General features: G+C 43.4%; 1 protein-coding gene across 6 annotated transcripts in view; it reads left to right on the top strand.

Annotated features, from left to right (window-relative positions):
• ANKS1B (ankyrin repeat and sterile alpha motif domain containing 1B) overlaps positions 1 to 22,059 on the top strand; it is a 1,156,475-nt gene that overhangs the window by 1,094,697 nt on the left and 39,719 nt on the right. For all 6 annotated transcript variants that reach the window (XM_060413093.1, XM_042247116.2, XM_042247115.2 and 3 more), the window contains 2 exons: positions 13,765 to 13,776; positions 14,664 to 14,750. In XM_060413093.1, the coding sequence (XP_060269076.1) occupies positions 13,765 to 13,776; positions 14,664 to 14,750 (99 nt within the window). The remainder of the gene's footprint in view (positions 1 to 13,764; positions 13,777 to 14,663; positions 14,751 to 22,059) is intronic.

Genomic DNA, 22,059 nt, shown 5'->3' with positions numbered 1-22,059 from the left:
CCATCCAGCCATCTCATCCTCTGTCGTCCCCTTCTTCTCCTGCCCCCAATCCCTCCCAGCACCAGGGTCTTTTCCAATGAGTCAACTCTTCGCATGAGGTAGTCAAAGTATTGGAGTTTCAGCTTTAGCATCAGTCCTTCCAAAGAACACCCAGGACTGATCTCTTTTAGGATGGACTGGTTGGATCTCCTTGCAGTCCAAGGGACTCTCAAGAGTCTTCTCCAACACCACAGTTCAAAAGCATCAGTGCTCAGCTTTCTTCACAGTCCAACTCTCACATCCATACATGACCACTGGAAAAACCATAGCCTTGACTAGATGGACCTTAGTCAGCAAAGTAATGTCTCTGCTTTTGAATATGCTATCTAGGTTTGTCATAACTTTCCTTTCAAGGAGGAAGCATCTTTTAATTTCCTGGCTGCAGTCACCATCTGCAGTGATTTTGGAGCCCAAAAAATAAAGTCTGACACTGTTTCCACTGTTTCCCCATCTATTTGCCATGAAGTGATGGGACCAGATGCCATGATCTTCGTTTTCTGAATGTTGAGCTTTAAGCCAACTTTTTCACTCTCCTCTTTCACTTTCGTCAAGAGGCTTTTTAGTTCCTCTTCACTTTCTGCCATAAGGGTGATGTCATCTGCGTATCTGAGGTGATTGATATTTCTCCTGGCAATCTTGATTCCAGCTTGTGCTTCTTCCAGCCCAGCGTTTCTCATGATGTACTCTGCATATAAATGAAATAAGTAGGGTGACAAGCCTCAGACACAGCCTTGACGGACTCCTTTTCCTATTTGGAACCAGTCTGTTGTTCCATGTCCAGTTCTAACTGTTGCTTCCTGACCTGCATACAGGTTTCTCAAGAGGCAGGTCAGGTGGTCTGGTATTCCCATCTCTTTCAGAATTTTCCACAGTTTATTGTGATCCACACAGTCAAAGGCTTTGGCATAGTCAATAAAGCAGAAATAGGTGTTTTTCTGGAACTCTCTTGCTTTTTCGATGATCCAGCGGTGCCAACTAAATTAAACCATTTAGGTACAGACATATGTAGTAATTTGGGGTACATTCCAGTGTGCTAACATAAGTAAAAATTTTAGGAGATTTTTTTTAATTGCATACTTATCAACTGTAAATTTTTTTCCCCATAACACTTACTTCAGCACGTTCACTTTGCCCTAGCAGAAACCAAGCACAGTCTTCCCTTCTCAGAAACACTTGGAGTGTTTGATAGTCATAACTGGTTAATTTCTAAGTTTATCTAAGCTTATTTATTCATCTCTAAGATCCCCTCAGTCCTGCTGCTGCTGCTAAGTCGCTTCAGTCCTGTCCGACTCTGTGCGACCCCATAGACGGCAGCCCACCAGGCTCCCCCATCCCTGAGATTCTCCAGGCAAGAACACTGGAGTGGGTTGCCATTTCCTTCTCCAATGCATGAAAATGAAAAGTGAAGTTGCTCAGTCGTGTCCGGCTCTTAGTGACCCCATGTACTGCAGCCCACCGGGCTCCTCCACTCATGGGATTTTCCAGGCAAGAGTACTAGAGTGGGTTGCCATTGCCTAAAGATAATTCTACATTGCTCTCCTAGTGTTCTATTATACACCTATTATTTCAATTAAAAATATATCATAGTTAACTAGTGGTGTTAAAGAACCCGCCTGCCAGTGCAGGAGACAGAAGAGACACGGGTTCAATCCTTGGATTAGGAAGATTCCCAGGAAGAGAGCACAGCAACTCACTCCAGTTTTATCTGGAGAATCCCATAGTCAGATGAGCCACACACACACACACACACACACACACACACACACACACATTTATCAGGTTTCCCACAGCCCCCGCCCCAGGTCTAAACCCTAAATAATGCCCATCTTAAAATTACCTTTTAAATTGTTTATTGGGGAAGAATCAATAGAAACTTGCAGGAAACCCTGGTCATTTTTAAAGTAAAATTGCCTTTTTAAAAAATAAAGGCCTACAAAACTATCTTAGGAAGAATGATTTCTATGAATTATTTTGCACTTCAGTGGTACAACTTAGCTGCTTATTTCCTTTCCCATGACAGCTTTACAGACACGTCTATTTAAAATGAAAATTTTAAGGCCTATCTTAGTAATACGTGAGAAGCTGTAACAGATCTCTGAACACATTCATTTGGTACTGCCTTTATGTTTCTGGTTGGGTTTTCCAGCTAAATGTATGTTCAGAGACAGAGTCTTCATTCTGAAAGGACTCCTGAGAGGAATCCTGCCTCTGTGGTCCTGAATATGTGCTCCCCTAACATGTTACACAGAGAGCAGGGAACGTTCCCTCTGTCACACCTCACATCACACTACATAACATCTGGCTGTCCCTGCCCCAGGCCCCACAGAAGGCAGCGACCATGTATACTGTCTCCCCAAGGCCTGCTGTGTAACAGCTGCCTTAGGAGATGGTCGTGATGATTCCATAAAAGAATGCCTCTGAAGGGTCTAGTTCAGTAAAATCTTAAAACACGTAGACCTCTTCCTCCAAATGTTTGAGAAATAAGTAAATTGATGGTTAGATTTGTTCTGGAATGTTTCATTTGTTTTTCCTCACCTCTGATGCCAGTGCCGCAGCCTTTGCCCAGTTTTCTGTGTGTTAATACACAGTATAAAAGAGAGTATTCAAACACCTAGGAACCCTGCACTCTTCTGTCCAGTTTTGTTTTTTAAATGTATTTATTTTATTACCTGGCTGCACGGGCCTTAGTTGTGATGTACGGGAACTAGTTCCTTGACCAGGGATTGAACGCAGGCCCCCTGTACTGGGAGCATGGAGTCTTAGCCACGGGACCACCAGGGAAGTTTCTTCTGTCCAATTTTTAAAAAGGTCATTGCCAAAAGGGAGAAGGAAAACAAAAGGGCACTGTGGATATTATATGTAATTTTCATTTTATATTTAGGGGAGGTAATTTGTTTCTGAACTGATTGGGAGTTGCCTGTTTTAAATGATGTGTCCACAGACTGAACTTTATAAAGCAATAGATTCTTTTGGCCTTTCACTTCTCTTTGGTATGAGTAGCTGCCACTTCAAAGATTCTAAGTACAGAGTTTGGTAAAATGAGGGATTTGTTCTGACCACATGAGGTTCCACTATTCCATTTTCCTCCCTAGACTTACTCATGCCCTATTCCCCAACCCTGAATTTTGTCCCAGGGTATATGTATTAGTAATATACAGCACTCTCACTTCCCTAATTAAATATGCCATTAGGAACACATCTGCTCCTGTAAGAGGTAGGCCATTTTATTCAATTTAGTACTTACTCTGAAATCTGACTTTCTCTAATCCCATATTTGAGGGTTAGAATTGTTCATTGGTGTATGTGTTCAAGGAAATTTCCCTTAAAAAAAAAGGAAATATCTGTTCTCAACTACGATAAGGTAGAAACCAGCCTTTCTGATGTAAGAATGGAAATATTTTTAAATTATTTTTAAGTCAGCAATAAGAAAATCTTCCAGTGTGTTTAGATTTTGGAACCTCTGTTTTCCAAAGGGCTTAGTTTCACAATCCATTCAGGCTTCTTGTTGAGTCTGTACCCTTTAATTTATATGATTTCTAAACTTTCAATCTGGAAGCAATTCTAAAGTTGAATTTTCAAATATATAGATTCCCAAATAATTGTCTGTGCCTTGGTTGAATCGTGAAGACCATCTTTTTTCCTATGCTTGCAAGGAAAGAAATGAACGGCAGAGAATGGACTGGAAAGCTTGAAAAAGGTAGATTTTAGAATCAGATGGAAATGTTAAATTAAGAGTCCTCTTTCCTTAGGAGACACTCAAACAGAAGTCATATATATATATATATATATATATATATATATAACAGGGGTCGAACCCATGTCCCCTGCTTTGGCAGGGGGATTCTTTACCACTGAGCCACCAGGGAAGCCCCAGAAGTCATGTTTAGTCCTGCACTCATAAAAATCCCTTCTGTGAGGAATTATTTTCAGAAATACCTTCAGGGACTACATCTCAGAAAACAGGCTGGGGGACAAAAAAAACCTATAAACAACTGCTTTTTAAAAAGTTTCTGTTGCCCAAGTTTCAGGGGAGAATCAAATTTGTTTTTCTCTCTCTCAGAAGTCCCGCACAAGGCAGGTATGTGGTGTGTGTTGTTGGTGTGTGTGTATTAAAATAGTAATACACACACAAAAACAGTCGCACTTCTAACCCTGTTGCCAAGTTTTCCTGGGTACTTCTTGCTTTGTGAGTCTTGTCCTTTCTTAGGGGTCTATCCCAGTGGCAAACTAAACCACTCAAGCACCTTATCCCAGATCATCTTCATACCCCAGATCTCTTTATTTTTCATTTTTGTTTTTATTACTCTTGTTACTGGATTTTCTCCCGTGTAACACCCTTATTGCTCCACATTGCTAGAAGATTTTGTGCACCTCTTCTGTCTTTAATTTCCACTCGTCTGAAGCTCTTTCTAAACATGGTGAGTCAGTTGTCTTTGATCCAGACATGTTGCTCTGCTGAATTTTCATTGGTGCAGCCATTTCACTGCCGTCCTAGCATGTTGGCCCAGAGATTATTCAGTTATCCTCACAGATTCCAATTTTACTTCTGCCCTCCTTTGCTAGTGGGCTGCTGTGCTCTGGAAAGCCAGCCATCCTCAGAGTAACAGTGACAGCCCAGATCTACTGATGCTAGGCATGTCTCATCTCACAGCAGCTCCACAAAGTAGATGCTATACTAACATACCCATTTTACAAATGAAGTAGCTGAGACAAAGAGAGGTTACAATACCTAGCCACATAGTTTGAAAGGGGTGGAGGGAAGACCGGACTCCAAACATACCCTCTGGTGTTCTTACTGTAGTGAGTAGAGGAGGCCCTGGCGGAAGGAGCTCCTCACTGGGTCCCCTCAAGATAACGCCCCAACCAACACACGCACTCACTCTGAAGCTGTGCTTAAAAGTGACAGATTGAAAAAGTCCCTGTGTTTTTGCACGTTTACAATTGGCTTTTCTCACTTAAAAAATCTTAAATTTTTTAAACTTACATTTGCTTCTTACAAAAGCAGTATACATTCATTATTAGTCAACTTTCAAATAGAGATACAGAAAAGAGAAATAAAAACAACTGTAGTTTAAAAAAATGTAGTTTTATCATCCCGCAGTGTTAAACACCTGTTAACATCTTGTTGGTATGTAATCCTCCAGACTGATTCATAAGCATCACTTTTCTACCAAAAAATGGAAATATTATGAGCCTACTGTTTTAATCTGTTTTTAAATATATTTTGAAACATTTTTATTCCAATAACTATTCATCCCCAATATTATTTGTACCAGTTGAAAAATACTCCAATCCATAACTGAACTAAACTTATTTAACCATTTCCCCTGGTTGATCATTAGTTTATTTCCATTTTTCTTCCAGCTATAACCAATACTATGGATAACATCCATAAACCTGAGTCTTTTGCAATGGGTCTGATTATGTCTTTAGAATAAGCCACTAAGTGTAGAATGAGTAGGTCAAAGAGTATACCCATTTTGAAACTCTTGATAAGTATTGCCAAACTGCCTTACAGAAAACACGTTCCAATTTATACTCCGAGAAGCAGTCTACAACTATGTATTGATGTTTGCTCGTCACATCTCTCAGGATGTGTTGGATGTGTTCCCAGTTGAGGGTGCATTGGTGGCACTAGTGGTAAAGAACCTGCCTGCTGATGCAGGAGACTTAAGAGGCATGGGCTCAATCCTTGGGTCGGGAAGATCTCTTGGAGGAGGGCATGGCAACCCACTCCAGTATTCTTGCCTGGAGAATCCCATGGACCGAGGAGCCTTGTGGGCTATAGTCCGTAAGGTCTTAAAGAGTTAGACACTACTGAAGCAACTTAGCATACACACATATGGGGAATTTCTATGAGAAAACACATCTCCACCATGACCCCTGGGCTTATCAGCTCTATCCAGTCAACATCTATTCTAGATATAACTCTAGGATCTGTCTTTAGGACCCACACCCTTTATTTTATGTGCATAATGGTTTTTGTTTTTTGTTTTTTGTTTAGTTTTTTATTTTTTAAATTTTAAAATCTTTAATTCTTACATGCATTCCCAAACATGAACCCCCCTCCCACCTCCCTCCCCACAACATCTCTCTGGGTCATCCCCATGCATAATGTTTTATTATACTTTCACAGTCCCTGAGGAACCATGGCCAAATTAAATAATACTTGTTAATTGTTCTGAAGACCAAGATCTGCAGCTCAGTGCTAACTAAGGATTTTTGGAAATCACTTGTCAAGTGGAAATAGCGTGTTTTGATAAATTAACATCTCTCTGAATTAATGTAAGTTGCAGCACAACTTTGTATGCATGGCAGCAGAGAACAGTTCTGACAGTGACTTTCAATCAAATTGATCAACTGTATTTTTAGAGCAGAAATTCTCAGTGTGGTCCCCAAACTGGCAGCATTAGCAGCATCTGAAAACTTTTTAGAAATGCAGACTCTTGGGCGCTACCACTGACTTGCTGTCTCAGTCTGTTAGAGCCACTATAACAAAATCTGGGAGAAATTTCTTTCTCATAGTTCTGGAAGCTGGGAAGTCCAAGATCAAGGCCCTGACAGGTTTGGTGTCTGGCAAAGGAACTTTTCCTGGTTCATAGATGGCCAGCTTTTCACCCTGCCCTTTTGACAGGAGGGGCAAGGGAGCTCTCAGGTCTCTTATATAAACACAATACTTCCATTCCTGGGGGCTTCCCAGGTGGCTCAGTGGTAAAGAATCTGCCTGTCAAGGCAGGAGATGCAAGAGACACATGTTCAGTTCCTGGGTGGGGAAGATCTCCTGGAGGTAGCCATGGCAACCCGCTCCAGTGTTCTTGCCTGGAGAATCCCATGGACAGAGGAGCTGGGCGGGCTACAGTCACAAAGAGTTGGCCACAGCCAAGCACACACACATGCAGAGTCCCTTTCCTGAGGGCTCCACACTCATGAGCTTGCAATCCTGTAAAGGCCCCACCTCCTAATACCATCAGTTGGGCATTAGGATTCAATGAATGAATTTGGGGGTAGGGAGTGCAAACACTTGGCCTACAGCACTTCCTGAATCAGAAACTCTAGGGGTGGCATCTAACAGTCTGTTATCTACCAAGCACTCCATGGGATTCAGATGCTCTCAAGTTTGAGAACCACTGCGTTGGTCCATGGGCAACCAGTAAGGCTGCCGTGTAGATAGACTGTCCTGGTAGAACATTGTGCCACGGTGCCTGGAAACCAGCCAGGGCTGGAGGAACAGAGATCGAGGGCATTGCTTTGTGCCCTGCAGACTCGCCCAGGCTGTGTTCTTTACTCTGACAGTACACACAGTAGCCGAATCTTAGGCAGGAGGACTGGTTTAAATGGCTGCCGCTTGCTGCGCTGTCTGTTCCGGTCACGTGGCCTTACTTAGGCTCTATATTCGCCAAGCCTTTGGGTCAGAGTCCTTGTGACCAGAAAAGCCCTTGTGAGGTCATTTATACCCTCATTTCACTGCCAAGTGCGACTTACCCCAAAGTCGTTAGGAACAGATGAGAGTGACACTATGATTAAAGAGCAGAGGGGGAAACTTCTCAGCTTTGCCTCTAATGATTCTTCTGCCCTCTCAAAAAGGCTTTCCTTCTTATCTTGGTGCTGGCAGTTGGAGCCAGTTTCCTGTTGCCAAGGCCTAACCCTCTCCTTGAAGCTGAACTATCACGAGATCTGTGAAGCGTTTGCCACCCCAGAGGAGTCTGTCTCGGTCCTTCTCTCATCACATCCGTGGTTCTCCTCCCACGTTCTTCGGAGGCCTCCAGGCCTGGCTCGGGGCATCTGGGTTCTCTGCAAAGTGTTCTGAGCTCTCCACGTGTTGAGAGGCTGGGACTGCAATTCGCCTCTGTAAAGCTGGCTTCCTACTCATTGCTGTACATTAATTCATTTGTTCATTCCTTTAACAGTCATAGATTTCAGCAGCTTTTAGATTGATTCCTGTAAAATTGCTGGTATTTAGCCATTTTGACCTTTAAAAAAAAATGGCGCCTTCATAAGTTTCACCTGAGACCTGTGCTAGTCATTGTAGGACAAATTTGGAAAGGTGGGGGCCGTCCTCATGGAAAGGGGCGGGCCTCACGGGGAAGCTGACAGCCCCACCCGCACTGCGAGGGGAGGGAAGGGGAGGAAAGCAGCCCCTTCAGCCAGGAGGCCAGAAACTGACCAGAAGGTGACTCCAAAACTGAGCTTTTCCCAGAAAGTGACCTTGAAACTGAGCTTCGAAGGGTAAGAGATCATTTCAGATGGCTAATTTGCAGTCTACATTTTCTCTCTTAACAATCCCTGCAACTTAGCTGGTTTTGCCAAATACAAAAATCACAATATTGCTTGTTTGGTGTGGTTTTTTAATCGTTTGAGAGTCACTTGGGGCTTCCAAACATAAAAGTTTGATCCTGTTTTAATTTACTTGCTGAAACTAAATATAATAATTAAGCATTGAAATAAGGAAAGTATTATATGGCAAAATTAATAGTTATGACTCAGCACTGGCTATCTCACTAGAAAGCATTCTCAGGGTAGCTGTGTGCAGGTTAATATATGCTATAAGTTGGATGGCAGTAGCCCATCGAGAAATCTGTGCCAGTCTGTGCTTAAAACACCCCCTGGCAATGATCGGATTTTGTAAGAATGAGGGGTCAGTGATATCCTCCCTGTGGGCTCTTCACTCTATACTGACTATGGGGCACAATTGATTCCTATTAGGAGCATAAATGTCACTCTGGACCCAGACCTAACATTGCAGCTCACAACTGAAGTGCTTCTAGTCTCAGCTCTAAACCTCTTTACTCTCATTTACCCATGAAAGTCCTGCTTTGAGATTCGTGCATGCTAAGTCACTTCAGTTGTGTCCAACTCTTTGCAACCCTGTGGATTATAGCCTGCCAGGCTCCTCTGTCCATGGGATTCTCAGGCAAGAATACTGGAGTGGGTTGCCAGTCCCTTCTCCAGAGTATCTTCCCGACTCAGGGATCGAACCCAGGTCTCTTATGTCTCCTGCATCGGCAAGCACTTACCACTAGTGCCACCTGGGAAGCCCTGCTCTGAGATCCAAGGGCCCCTGTATTACAAAACAATATGTTCTCATACTGTTGATTCTGCATTAGAAAATAAGAAACTATTTTGGGAGTGTAAGGCTAGAAAAGCTCAATGGCAATTTCTGACTTGATACAGATATTCCAAGCAGTTCATAATTTGTACTTTGAAAGGAAATGAAAAGTGTTTGAAGAAAATTAAAGATGGTTGTTACTACTTTCCTTGGTGAATCCAAAAATCCCTCTTAAAAAAAAATGCTGTTAGAGTGTTCAGTTACTTTTTCTATTACAAACAGTATTTCAGGGGCCTGCCCCCAGAGAGGAAATTATGATCCCTGTTCTGTATGATGCTTAAAAACAATATAAACCCCGAGTGCTAAAGAAAAGACTGGCTTTGAATTGATTCAGTACTTGCATTTTATTATAGGTTTCAGAAAGGTAACATCTGTATACAACTAAATACTGTTTCTCTTGGAATAATAAAAGGATGATAATCTTAACTGGGGAAATTGTGAAGGAAATACAATGAAATATCACTATATTCTTTCAGCTTTCAGTGGGAGAGCAGGATGCTGCAAAGGTGAAGTTAATTTGGGGCATTACCCATGAGCATACAGCTGATTAGGTAGGCAGAGGTCCTCATTACAAATTAGTCTCCCTGTGAAGCTGATGGTTTTCCCTAGTGGTTCAGAGGCTAAAGAATCTACATGTAATGCACAAGACCCAGATTCGATCCCTCAGTCGGGAAGATCCTCTGGGGAAGGGACTGGCAACCCACTCCAGTATTCTTGCCTGGAGAATCCTATGGACAGAGGATCCTGGAGGGCTACAGTCCATGGGGTTGCAGAGTCGGACATGACTGAGCGACTAAAACACACACATACACGTGAAGCTGGTGGGGATTTGAAGACTCTGAGAAACCTTAGAAATTCCACCCAGAGTGTGGCATAGTAAAAAGGGCAACTGGAAACAAAAGGGAACCACAAAAGAAAGTTTGCCCTGAGCATTTTACTGAGGAAATGGGCCTGAAAAAGAGAAGTCTATTTATACAAATAAATAAGGCTTCAATTTTTAATATACACCTGTGGGAGTATTCACCATCCAGAAACACAGCAAAGCATGCAGCTAGGTCATACAAACCAAGTTGCCTGAGACCAAGTGCTTTGTAATTCAAGCAGTGTTGTCCAGACTAGGTGCCTTCGACCCTGGATCGGGGGGAGAAGATGGTTACAACACTGAAGGAGAAGCTGGGGAGGAAGGGACTTCGGCTTCTTCGGTCGGGCTGAGGCTCCAGGCTCACGTTTTCTTTTTGTAATTTTATTCATGTATTCATTTTTGGCTGTGCTGAGTGTGTGGGCTTTTCTCTAGTTGTGGTGCATGAACTGCTTCTTGCAGTGGCTTGTTGCAGAGCACGATAATGCACGTGGACTTCAGGAGCTGCCACTCCTGGGTTCTAGAGCACAAGCTCAGTCATTGTGGCCATGGGCTTAGTTGCTCCATGGCAGGTGAGATCTACCCAGATCACGGATTGAACCCAAGTCTCCTGCATTGGCAGGCAGATTCTTTACCACTGAGCCATCAGGGAAGCCTGAGCTCACATTTTTATATCTGAAAAGCCTTCATAAAATGAAGCGCTTATTGGATTTCTTGTCTCCCTGATTAGCCAGTGAAGACTCAGTATATTTACCTTCTTTCTCTGTATTTTCATCTTTCATTAAAATCATGTGTGAATAGACCTCTTTAAAGCTCTGTAAAGTACACCATCAGAAAATCCTCTAGAAAGAGATTGGATCTATGTCTCTTGTACAGAATAAAAATGCCTTAAAGGAGGTGATTACCCCGAAGACCTCCCACAGCCCCTCCCTGGCCGGATCCATTGTCGTCTTATCTTGACTCAGTGGGAAGAGGAGTACAGTTTGGGCCACAACATACAGCCACCCCACCACCAGCCCTCCTAGGCCTTTGTGTAACCTGCAACACTGGAACCCCATTGTGGCCTCCAGTTAGGGAAACGAGGATTCTTGATTCATTGCACCATTGAGGTTTTCTGTGTCTGCTGCCACAATTCGCCTGAAGCCCCTTTTGGTAAAATCAGCAACAGATTTTTCTATTTTTCCAAGCTGGGGCTTTCAGCCAGGAAACCCAGTAAAAGTAGCAACCACTCCCATGTGTGCCTGCCACTGTGCTCGGCACAGATTTTGTAGGCCTTTTTAGTCCTCTTGACATCGGGCACTGCTCCCACCCTCTAAGGAATCTTCTCTTCATGATCCTGCTGTCAGGCTTCTTCCAACTTTGTTTCAGGTTCGTTCATTGACTCTACTTTCTTCCCCATTTCTTCATTAATACTTAACTTCTTAAGTATTAACCATCCCCTGCAGCGTGAGTCTTAGCCCTCCTCTAGTTCACTCTGAGCCACTTTGTCTGCTCCTATTTCCTCAGTCACCCACTCTCTGTGTTTGGATTTCCAGATCTAATTCTTATTTCCAGTTTCCTGCTGGACAGCTCTGCCAGATTATCAAGGTGATAATCAGATTCAGAAAGGTTTCTTGCAAAAGTGCAGTCTGCTCTAGTGGTCCTTATCTCAGCTAATGGCCTCTGAGTCCTCAGCATCCTACCGCTCACCATGTGGACCAGTCAGAGATCCTCTTGATTCTTCCTCATCAGAATGGCAGCTTCCCTTCCATTCTCCAGAGCATCTACCTCAACTTGGGAGCTTAGGACTCTGGTTTGAATTTATACCTTCCTATCTCCCCACATTCAGCCTCTAGCTGTTTCAGTCCATACAACCCACTGTAGCTATCTTTCTGCAACACAGACCTGATCAAGTCACTCCCTACTTGAAAGCATCCAATGGATCCTAGGTTGGTAGAGTAAGTTACAACCATCCAAACCTACTCTACCATCCTAATCTCCCACCAGTTATTCCAAACCCACCATATTATTTCTCATTTCCAGATGCGTGCATGTGTATGTTGATTCTGCTGCTAAAACGGCTCTTTAGTCCTCTTTTGCCACCTGGAGAATCCTATCCATCCTTGAAGAGCCAGGTCAGTCACCTGGCTCAGGAGGCAGCTGGCTGAATGGATGAAGACTTGCCCACTCCCTCATGCAGTGAGGCTCTTCCTGCCCAGAAGTCAGGAAGGACTCTGCTCACCTCTCTGTCACATTTGTCAACATTTGTGTTGTAGCTGCTCTCAAGCCAGGAATGGTGATGTGTCCCTCCCTGTCCACGGCAGATGTTGTTCCCAACCCTCCTGCCTGCAGAGCCTAGACGCAGCTCAGAATCCATCTCAACATGGCACTAGACAGCCGCATTCAGCAGACGGAAGTCTGCACACGATCTGAGGTCTCTGTGACATCCCCCAAAGTAGACTGCATTTCTCCAGCTTGTGGGCCACTTAATATCCACTCAGTTGCAGAATGAATAACAGATGGCTTTTCTTTTTCCTTTGGGATGGGGTTTCTTAATACTTCATAACATGTTGGTATTTTAACCTTATGTTAGGGGAGCGTGTGTGTGTTAGTTGCTCAGTTGTGTCCGACTCTTTGCAACCCTATGGACTGCAGCCCACCAGGCTTCTCTGTCCCTGAAATTCTCCAGGCAAGAATACTGGAGTGGGTTGCCGTTCCCTTCTCCATATGTTAGGTGTATGTTAATACTATTTCATGTCACAGATAGCTGTCCACGAGAGTGTATTTGCAAGAGATGGGCGAGGTGATTTGTTGGAACCCATTGTTACTCTTTGCAAAGAATTCTTCACACGTATGCACACATTCAGTCCACCATACATTCTGTCCCTTCACACACACATTCAGTCCACCAAAGTGCTGCCTGTTCCTGCCACAGCCTCTCTCTTTACAGAATTCAGCCCACGGTTTTACCTTCCAGTCAGCATGCTGCATGTTATTTCTTCTGGCCTTCAATTTATCTTGTACGTTTCTAAGAGCTGGTTGGATAAAGTATTAAAAAATAAAAGTATCTAACCTTACATTCCAATTTCATATCTCTTTTTGGCAATCACAAAAGACTGGTGAGTCTGGGTAATTTTAAAACTAGTTAAAAAGCACTTCACAGGTACTGCTTTTTTTCTGTACTGTATGAAAGTAGTAATACTCTCAGTAATCAATTTTCTTTATCTCTGATGCAAGTATAGTAGCTCTCAAAAAGGTGTGTCAAAACAACCAGGGAAATATGAAACACCTTTTCCATGGCTCAAGCGAAAAATGAAATGTAATTATCATTACAGAGTTCAATGAGTTGTATTCAAACTATCGGATCTTCTTTCATTCTGGTCACATTTCAGAGTTTATAAATGAAAAATGGGTAATATAAATGAAGAAATCAAGAAAGTTCATATTTTCCCTCAATTCCCTTAATGTACATAAGACAGCTGGTCCTGGAATGCTCAAAGCAGAAGGCTCGTGCGTGCCAGTCATAATAAGACCATGCAATGCAGTAAACAGAACAATGAGAAAACAGTAAAGACAAAGGAGAGACAGGGTCTGGAAAAGCCTGCAGCAGTTTCTGTAAGACAACAGTTGTACTGCATCAACATGTATCTATGGAGCCTGTTCTCTTTACTGTCTAATGACTCTGTGCTGTTGGTGAATTACTGAAATTGCTTCCTCTCACCTTTTTATGTATTTTCTCTCCTATTATGCTCTCACCTGTCTTGTCTGGAAAATCCATCAGGCTAACTGTCAGGTAGGTTCTTCTTGATGTTTAATGTGATTATTGGGAATGTCCACAGCACGAAATGAAGTAAACAGACTGCGGGTGACCTGGGATGAATGATAAAACTAACCAGAAAAGGCAAATGCTAAATTACAGAGAAACTTTATGCAGATGCGTGAAACTGTAGAAGCTGCTAACCCTAAGCACATTCAGCCATTGTGAACATCTAGCATGAGAACTTTAGCCTAAGGGATTAACCTCACCTCTAAATGATGAAGTAGGTTACCTGGACTGTCCGGTTTTACCAGGGCTCAAAATACAGCCTGCTCCCAGAGGGATCAAGTGTCATGGAGTGGTGTTATATCCTATGTGGCCGCAAGCAATTCTGCTGCAAATATGCTACCATCTTTTACAGATTTGGCCAGGTGCAAGAAAAATTCACAATGAGGTATTCTAAATCTCGATTTTAAGTATGTATTCAGACATGCCTTGTACCTTGAAGAAAGACTGGGAAGAAACGGGGAAAGGTGGCATGTATTTTGTTCATGCTAAACTCACCCTTGGAGTTCCATCTCACATGGCTTAACTCTCTTCCAAAGAATGTTGCTTGCAATTGCAGTAGGGGACGGAGCTGTTTGTTTCTCCTCTTGGTGTCACAAAAAGGCAGTATTCCTTCACCCACATGAAGCAGCAGAAAAGCTCTATTTAGATCCTCAATGCAAGACAGATACTTTATAAACCGAAATCAGAGCAAAGCCCAAGAGAAGAGAAACATATATTTAAATTAAAGTATGTTTGGTGTGTGTGTGTTGTTGTTTTTAACTTGAGCTTATTTTTATCTTTCAAGAGAAAAAATTACGTGCTACAGTTGCCATGCAACACAAACTGCTCTAACAGCTTTCTAATTTTAATTTCAGAAGTCTACAGAGCAAATGAAGAAGGTCCCTACTATCATCCTTTCAGTCTCCTATAAAGGAGTCAAATTTATTGATGCAACAAATAAGGTGGGTACCATACCTCTACAGTCCTGAGTAAATGATCTAAAATCCTTTGCTTCCCATCATACTTAACATCCCCATTTTATTTTGTTTAATTTTTCTTAATGTTTTGGCCACATCATGTGGCATGTGGGATCTTAGTTCCCCAAGCAGGGATCAAACCTGAGCTTAAGTCTTAACCACTGGAGTCTTAATCACCGGACCACCAAGGGAAGTCCCATCATCCCCCATTTTAATCACTCCCCAACCCCCACCTTCATGCTCCCTAAACACAGCTGTAGATACACACACCCCCATACCCCCACCCACACCCACACACAGAGGGGCATCTTGCATTTGGAGGCCTGATCCAGGATTTCTACACATATTTTGCATTCACCTTTCCAAGGTACCTTCCCTCATAGACTGTGCTGTTCAGGATCCGACAATATCCCTTTGGGTCCAGGGAACATTAAAACAGGAAAAATCATATCTAGAGTGAAAACGCATCAGTGTTCATTCCTCCGTCAGAGGAAGTGTCACTAGGCAACAGACTAGAGTGTTTCTTTCCATTTCTCCAGAGATAGGCCTGTCCTTTCTCTTGCTGTATGTAATGAATCCCTGACACAGGGAACACACGCTCTGGCTTTTACATCATATAATTGCATTTCGTTCTCAGCTACTGAGATGGAAGAGAGGGTTTCAACTGTATTGTTTTCTTAAGAGGCACCATCCGAAAAGCTCAGGCCATGCTGTGACCGTGCTATGACCTTGCACTCACTGGGAGAATGGTTCATGGGCTCCAAGGTCAAGTGCAGACAAACGGGTTGCATTTTACTTCAAAAGTGTCCTCTCTTGGCAGAGACGATGGAGTGCAGGTGCTAAACTAGAAAATGTGGGTGTGACCGCTCTCAGCCTCCAGAAACTCAAACCTGACCGGCTCTTCCTCCCAAACCCCCACATGTCCCTGCATTTTAGTCTTACATCCTTCCAACCAATAAAGTATAGGAATTGGGGAAATGAGGTGATCCCCATTTGTGAACACTGTTTGTTTTCTGGACTGCCTACCCAGTCTTCCCAGTTGGACCCACTCCATTCTGGGGAAAGGAAGCCGAAGTCACGAATCAGATGAATTTAAATGATGGAAATTTATGACCAGGGCACCTGGATTTAGATTCAGGGAAACATCTTGTGGCTAGTGACTCTTGACTGTAATAAGCCTGACCATCTGAATCCCCAGATTCAATGGCTTTCACCCATTGAAAGCCTTCCCAGTTTGTTTTCTGTAATGAAGAAGACTGCTCTGTCAGTGATCACATAAGCCCAAGCTCCCCCAAGTCTACTGAGGAGAACAACCTCCCAGTTTTAGAAGCAGTTCTGAAACCCAGGCAGAAAGCTGATAATTCAGCCTGCTCAAGCTAGCCAATGATGTCCAGAGCACACTCAGAGTCAGATGCCTTAGGTGGATAATGGCTTCAACCTGGCAATATGTCATTGACAGTTACCATTCAGTTTAGTTCAGTCGCTCAGTCGTGTCCAATTCTTTGTGACCCCATGAACCGCAGCACGCCAGGCCTCCCTATCCATCGCCAACTCCCAGAGTCCACCCAAACCCATGTCCATTGAGTCGGTGATGCCATCCAACCATCTCATCCTCTGTCGTCCCCCTCTCCTGCCCTCAATCTTTCCCAGCATCAGGGTCTTTTCCAATGAGTCAGCTCAGTTACCAGTATCAGATTACAATTGTGGGGAGCCTGATCAGAAAAATCCCAATTGATTTGCTTTGTCATTTCTTAGAAGCAATTTTAGTTGCTTCCTTTAGCCCTAGATTATAGTCAGTTGGTTTTTAAAGTTTCAAAACTTGATGGAATTCTTGAGATACCACTGCTTTCAGTGTATCTAAACTTCAAGAAAGTCTTTGGCATTGTTTTTTCTTAACCTGGAGCAGTTGCCCCTACCCCATTTGCACTTGAAAATCATGAATGGCAATATATTTTCAGCATATGAGTTTAACACTCTCTTAGATTAACAATGGTATTAGTAGGCTTGGATTCTGACATTTTCTAAACAAGTTGTATTTGCCCTGAGCAGTTTCCAGTCTTAAGATTGTCGTCCCATGAAGCTGGTGGCATAACTGGGTGCATCTGTAATAACAGCATCCTCTCTAACGCTCTCCATCATCAGAGGAAGGAGGAGCACTGTTGGCTCTGTGGCCTTTACCTTACAGACACATTAGTGGCCGTAGATCTTGATTTCCTAGACTTTGAGGAGATGCTTCTGCTTCAGTCACCCGTACTTAGACGAATTACTCATATAGCTGTCCCCACTAAGGGCTACCTGGACATCTAAGCACTGAAAGATATGCCAAAGATAAATTGCATGAATAAAGCCACTAGATGAAGAAAGCCCATGTCTTTCAAGTCCTCACAGTGTGGCTCTCAGCTTATTCTCAAAATCCAGAGCAAAGGCAGATGCACATGTTGGTGGCAGGTGGAGCCAACCTCTCTATGACCTTTTAAGATAATATGTTACATTCCAATTTCCTATCTCTTTTTGACAATCACGAAAGAAAACTGGTGAGTCTGGGTAACTTTAAAACTAGTTAAAAAGCACTTGCCTGGCTTTTTCAGGAATTTGGGGACATTGACTTTAACACTGGTGGCTACACAGGGTCCCCATCCCAGTATCCTAGGGTGTAGCTGATCTGCTTCAATCTGATGGTGGATGGTGGGTGACTCAGGGCCATGGCCTAGGAGTTAAGTGTGTGAGAAACCAGAGGAGAGAGCTTGTGTTAGAAGGTAGAAAAGAGAAACGGTGAAGAGCTGCGCTGGTGGAGTTTGTCTGAGGAAGGCTGAGACACTGCCAGCCGGGGCTGAAGGCCTGGTTTCAGGGGGTGTGGAGGAGCCAGTGCTGAAGGGTCGTGGGTGAAGGGAACTGTGCTCATCAGCAGTATCTGCAGGGCATCGTGTGTGCCACTTGGTCTTGTGCAAAGTCCAGCCTCTGGTTAATGCCCGCAGCAGGGAAGGAGCAGGCTGATGCATTCCAGATCCTGCTTCCGGTTTACACCGCAGATTCCTCCCCTGGGAAGCATTGTCGACAGGGAGCCATTCTGACTTGAAGTGAAGGATTTGTGATTTGTAGACACCTGGGAAGACCTCACAATTTGAGGTGCTGTGAACACTAAGCCTGTACTGAGACACAAGCAGAAGTCACAGGCTATTGTTTATGTTTGATGTTTCATTGTACTTGATTCTTAAACTGTCCCCTCCCGACCGCCACATCTCTGTAACCCTGCCCTGGTCACATAGAGGGGGTGTTTGGACTGCTCTGGACACGTAGAGTAACCAAAGGCCTCAGACCCTTTTCCAAGTGACTGCCCTGCAGTGACACAGCCAGCTGGTCACTGAGAAGGACTAAAACTTGACTTTCCCATTCCCTAACCTAGTGCTTTTTTCTGTTACTCCACAGCTCCTCTACCAGTTCGTCTGAAGTGCAATGGATGCTTAATTTACACTTCCATTCCTATTTGCTTGCATTTGACTAGGTAAAAGGTGAACCTTCCAGCAAAGCACTTCTTTCCTTTTACTTTCATGAAGAAATAGCTGCGGCTGAGTCCATGGAGAAGGTTAGGTGCCTGGTTATCAACTCATGAGTTTACTACCTACCAACATAGGAAACAGATTGAATAACTAAACTCTGTTGGAAAAGGAAGAAGCGAAAATGACATTGAACTAAAAGTGGGACTTGGAATAGATTTATGCTAAAATGTTACAGATAAATCATACCAGCTTTCTGGTGCTCCATAGCCCAGAGGTAGCTCTAGCGTGGCTTTCCACCAAGAAGACTACAACTGCTTAGTTCCAAACCCCTCTTCAGAGCAGCAGGGCCTTCTTAGAGGTGACACAGTCCCCACATCCAGCACTTGACCAGGATTGGGTTGCATTTTGCCTTCCTGCTCTGACCCCTCCTCAGTCTTCCCATCCAGCTAAATTAGGAATGACTCAGTGCCTGGGTTTGCTTGTTTTGAATGTCAGCCTCAGGCGGGGCTTATGCTATTTTTTTAGGCACAGATTAATTGAGGACTTTTGCCTAAACAGGTTGTTTATAGCACATGCAGCCTCCATTCCATCCGCAGCTCCATCCCATCCACATGGAGACCTGGCCTTGCCGTTCTGCAAAGTTGATGCAGAGTGATGACAGCATGGAGCTCAGTGTCGCCACATGTACATTTGTGTGCCTGACACACAGTGAGGCTAAACACTCCCAATGTCGGCGGTCTGAAGCAGAGAAAGGCTTATTGCAGGGCCAGGCAAGGAGAACGGGTGGCTCATGCCCATAAAACCCCAAACCCCCTGGAGGGTTTCAGCAAAGCATTTTTTTTTTTTTAAACCAAAGAACCACCACATCTTTATTTAGTTTTTCAGCAGAGCATTTTTAAAGACCAAGTGAGGGACTGGTGTCCCCAGGTGTGTGATCAGCTCGTGCATAGTTCTCTTGACTGGCTGATGGTGATCAACTCTTAGGCGCCAGATGGCCTGGTGGCTACGTGCTGTTGCTCATCAAGTAGTTCATTTTTTCCCAGGGGCTAGTAAAAGAGAACCTGCCTGCTGATGCAGGAGACACAAGAGACGTGGGTTCGATCCCTAGGTCAAAGAGATTCCCTGGAGAAAGGCATGGCAACCCACTCCAGTATTCTTGCCTGGAGAATCCCATGGACAAAGGAGCCTGTTGGGCCACATTCCATGGGGTCGCAGAGAGTCCAGCATGACTGAAGTAACTAAGCATGCATGCATGGTGGTGGTTTTTTAGCATCTGAAAAACTCAGGCATGAGATACTATTATCTGGGTACTTCTGAGAGGATGTGGGTGCGGGGTCTGTCCTGAAAAGGCCTCACTCAGTTACATCAGTAGTGAGTCCTGCTTGGTTACATCGGTAGTGAGATCCCAGGTCCTCTCCACATTCCAGCACCATCAACCTATCAGGAAGTTCTGTTCAAGATACCTCCCTACCCAGTCTATCAGTATGAATTCATTTATAAGTATATTTTTCAATTGCCAATTAGGATGATTAAATGCCAGTAAATGAGCTATTAACTGATTATAGAACGTTTTTATTAGCCTGCCTTTCCTCCGGTTTAGACCATGAGAACAGAGGAATAAAAGTTTCAGCAGTAGGTGAAGAGGCTGATTTTGGAACATGGAGCAGCACGGAGGAGGGCAGAGCCTCAGAGTTAAGAGACAGTCCCGGGCTCCTGGGGATGAGAGAAGTGAGGGAGTGGTTGTGGGGATGGGTTTCAGAAAATTGGGAGGGAAAGCCAAGAAAGAGGAAGAGTGTCCTAGCGCTGTAATAAATTACCAGAGACGGGGTTGCTTAAACCACAGAGGCTGGAAACTCCAAAATTAAGTCAGCAACAGATTCAGTATCTGATGAAAGCTTCCATTTGCTGCTTCATAAACAGCCATCTTCCTGCTGTGTCCTCATGGCAGAGAGGGCCAGTTGGCTCTCTCAACTGTTTGGGGTTGTTGTTTTTTTTTTTTAAGCCAACTTAGGTTTATTTTTTTATTAAATTTTATGAAATTTTTTTATTTTGTATTGGAGTCTAGCTGATGAACAGTGTTGTGATGGTTTCAGGTGGACAGCAGAGGGACTCAGCCATGCATACACATGTATCATTCTTCCCCAAACTCCTTTCCCATCCAGGCTGCCACATAACATTGAGCAGAGTTCCTAGAGAATGAACTTATGATTTCTGGGGGGAAAGATGGGGAGGACGGATAGTTAGGTAGTTTGGGATGAACAGGTACACACTGCTGTATTTAAAATGGATAACCAAGGACCTACTGGCTCCTCATCTTGTAAAAGCACTAATCACCTTCACGAGAGCTCCACCCTTGTGACCTAATCATATCCCAAAGCCCCACCTGTAAGCACCATCACACAGGGAGCTAGGATTTCAAGATACAAACTGGGGGAGGACAGACACATGAAGCTCATAATTAAGAGAGAGCTCCAGAGATAAAGCTTGATCTACTTTACAAGTTTTCCCTGGGCCACAGGGCTGTCATACATCATTGAAAATCAAGAGTGACATCTTATGAACTGGCAAGATTCAGGGTATTCAGTGCAATAAAAGTCATAGGGCACTTTTCACTGTAACACCTTCCTGAGAAGTTAATCTACCTTTTTTGTTGTTGTTCAGTCATGTCTGATTCTGCGACCCCATCAACTACAGCACGCCAAGCTTCCCTGTCCTTCACTATCTCTTGGAGTTTGCTCAAATTCATGTCCATTGAGTTGATGATGTCATCCAACCATTTCATCCTCTGTGGCCCCCTTCTTTGCCCTCAGTCTTTCTCAGCATCAAGGTATTTTCCAGTGAGTCAGCTCTTTGCATCAGGTAGCCAAAGTATTGGAGCTTCAGCATCAGTCCTTCCAATGAATCTACCTTATGCTAGTTAAAAATCTCAAGAACACAACATAACAATTTAGTTAAAAGTTGGAGCCAATGCTCTATTTCCAATAATAGTGGATCCTGGATGATGAGACCACATCCACACAGACTTGCTGAAAAAACTCGCAGCCCCCAATTAAAATGACGGTGGAAACAATAAATGACGGTGGAGGCCTAGAGCACCTGCTAACACTGTGCCTATAAAGATCACACAGCTCTTATTAATTTTAAATTTAAGATTTCACAAGTTCCTAATTTAGTTTTCTTCTTGAAGAAATGCTGTCTGGATGTCAGAAGAGGATCTGGACCTTCTATCTTGAAATTCTATCCTGCAAGAGGATGTTACTTGTTTATGGGATTCTGACTCCAATTTGAGTTATTTTTGACAGTGCTACATTAGTATCAACATAAGGGACCACTGTGAAGAATGTCTTAATTTAATTTTCTTTCATGTGTTAATTCTGTAATTGCTTCCTAACCACACAGCTCAGCAGAGCGAGGGGCATGAAAAACTTGCTCGGGGCGCTGGCAGGGAAGGGCATTTTGTAAGCATTTTTAGACATTGATGGGTGTACCCGGAGCATTATATGTGCTTGGGTTATTTAAGACTGCAATTACGAAGTAATTAGGGTAATCATTAAAGGTTTTAGATCTATGACAACTGCAGAAATCATAAATGAGATGTTATGAGATTATAAATGGGATATTATGAGATTAAAAAATGATTGCATGATTATGTGAAATATTTTCCTTCTTAAATTCATCAATATATCAAAAGAAGTATCTGGCAGGGGTTTGCAGCCCAGTGGTTTCTCCTTGATTATTTTGTGCTTCAGGATAATGGTACCTAAACGTTTCCTCAGGTACTTTCCCATTATTCTTAA

Source organism: Ovis aries, chromosome 3 (assembly GCF_016772045.2).
Source record: "Ovis aries strain OAR_USU_Benz2616 breed Rambouillet chromosome 3, ARS-UI_Ramb_v3.0, whole genome shotgun sequence".
Lineage (NCBI taxonomy): Eukaryota > Metazoa > Chordata > Mammalia > Artiodactyla > Bovidae > Ovis > Ovis aries.
The sequence above is the reverse complement of the archived record's forward strand: the minus strand, read 5'-3'. Positions and strand labels throughout refer to the sequence as shown.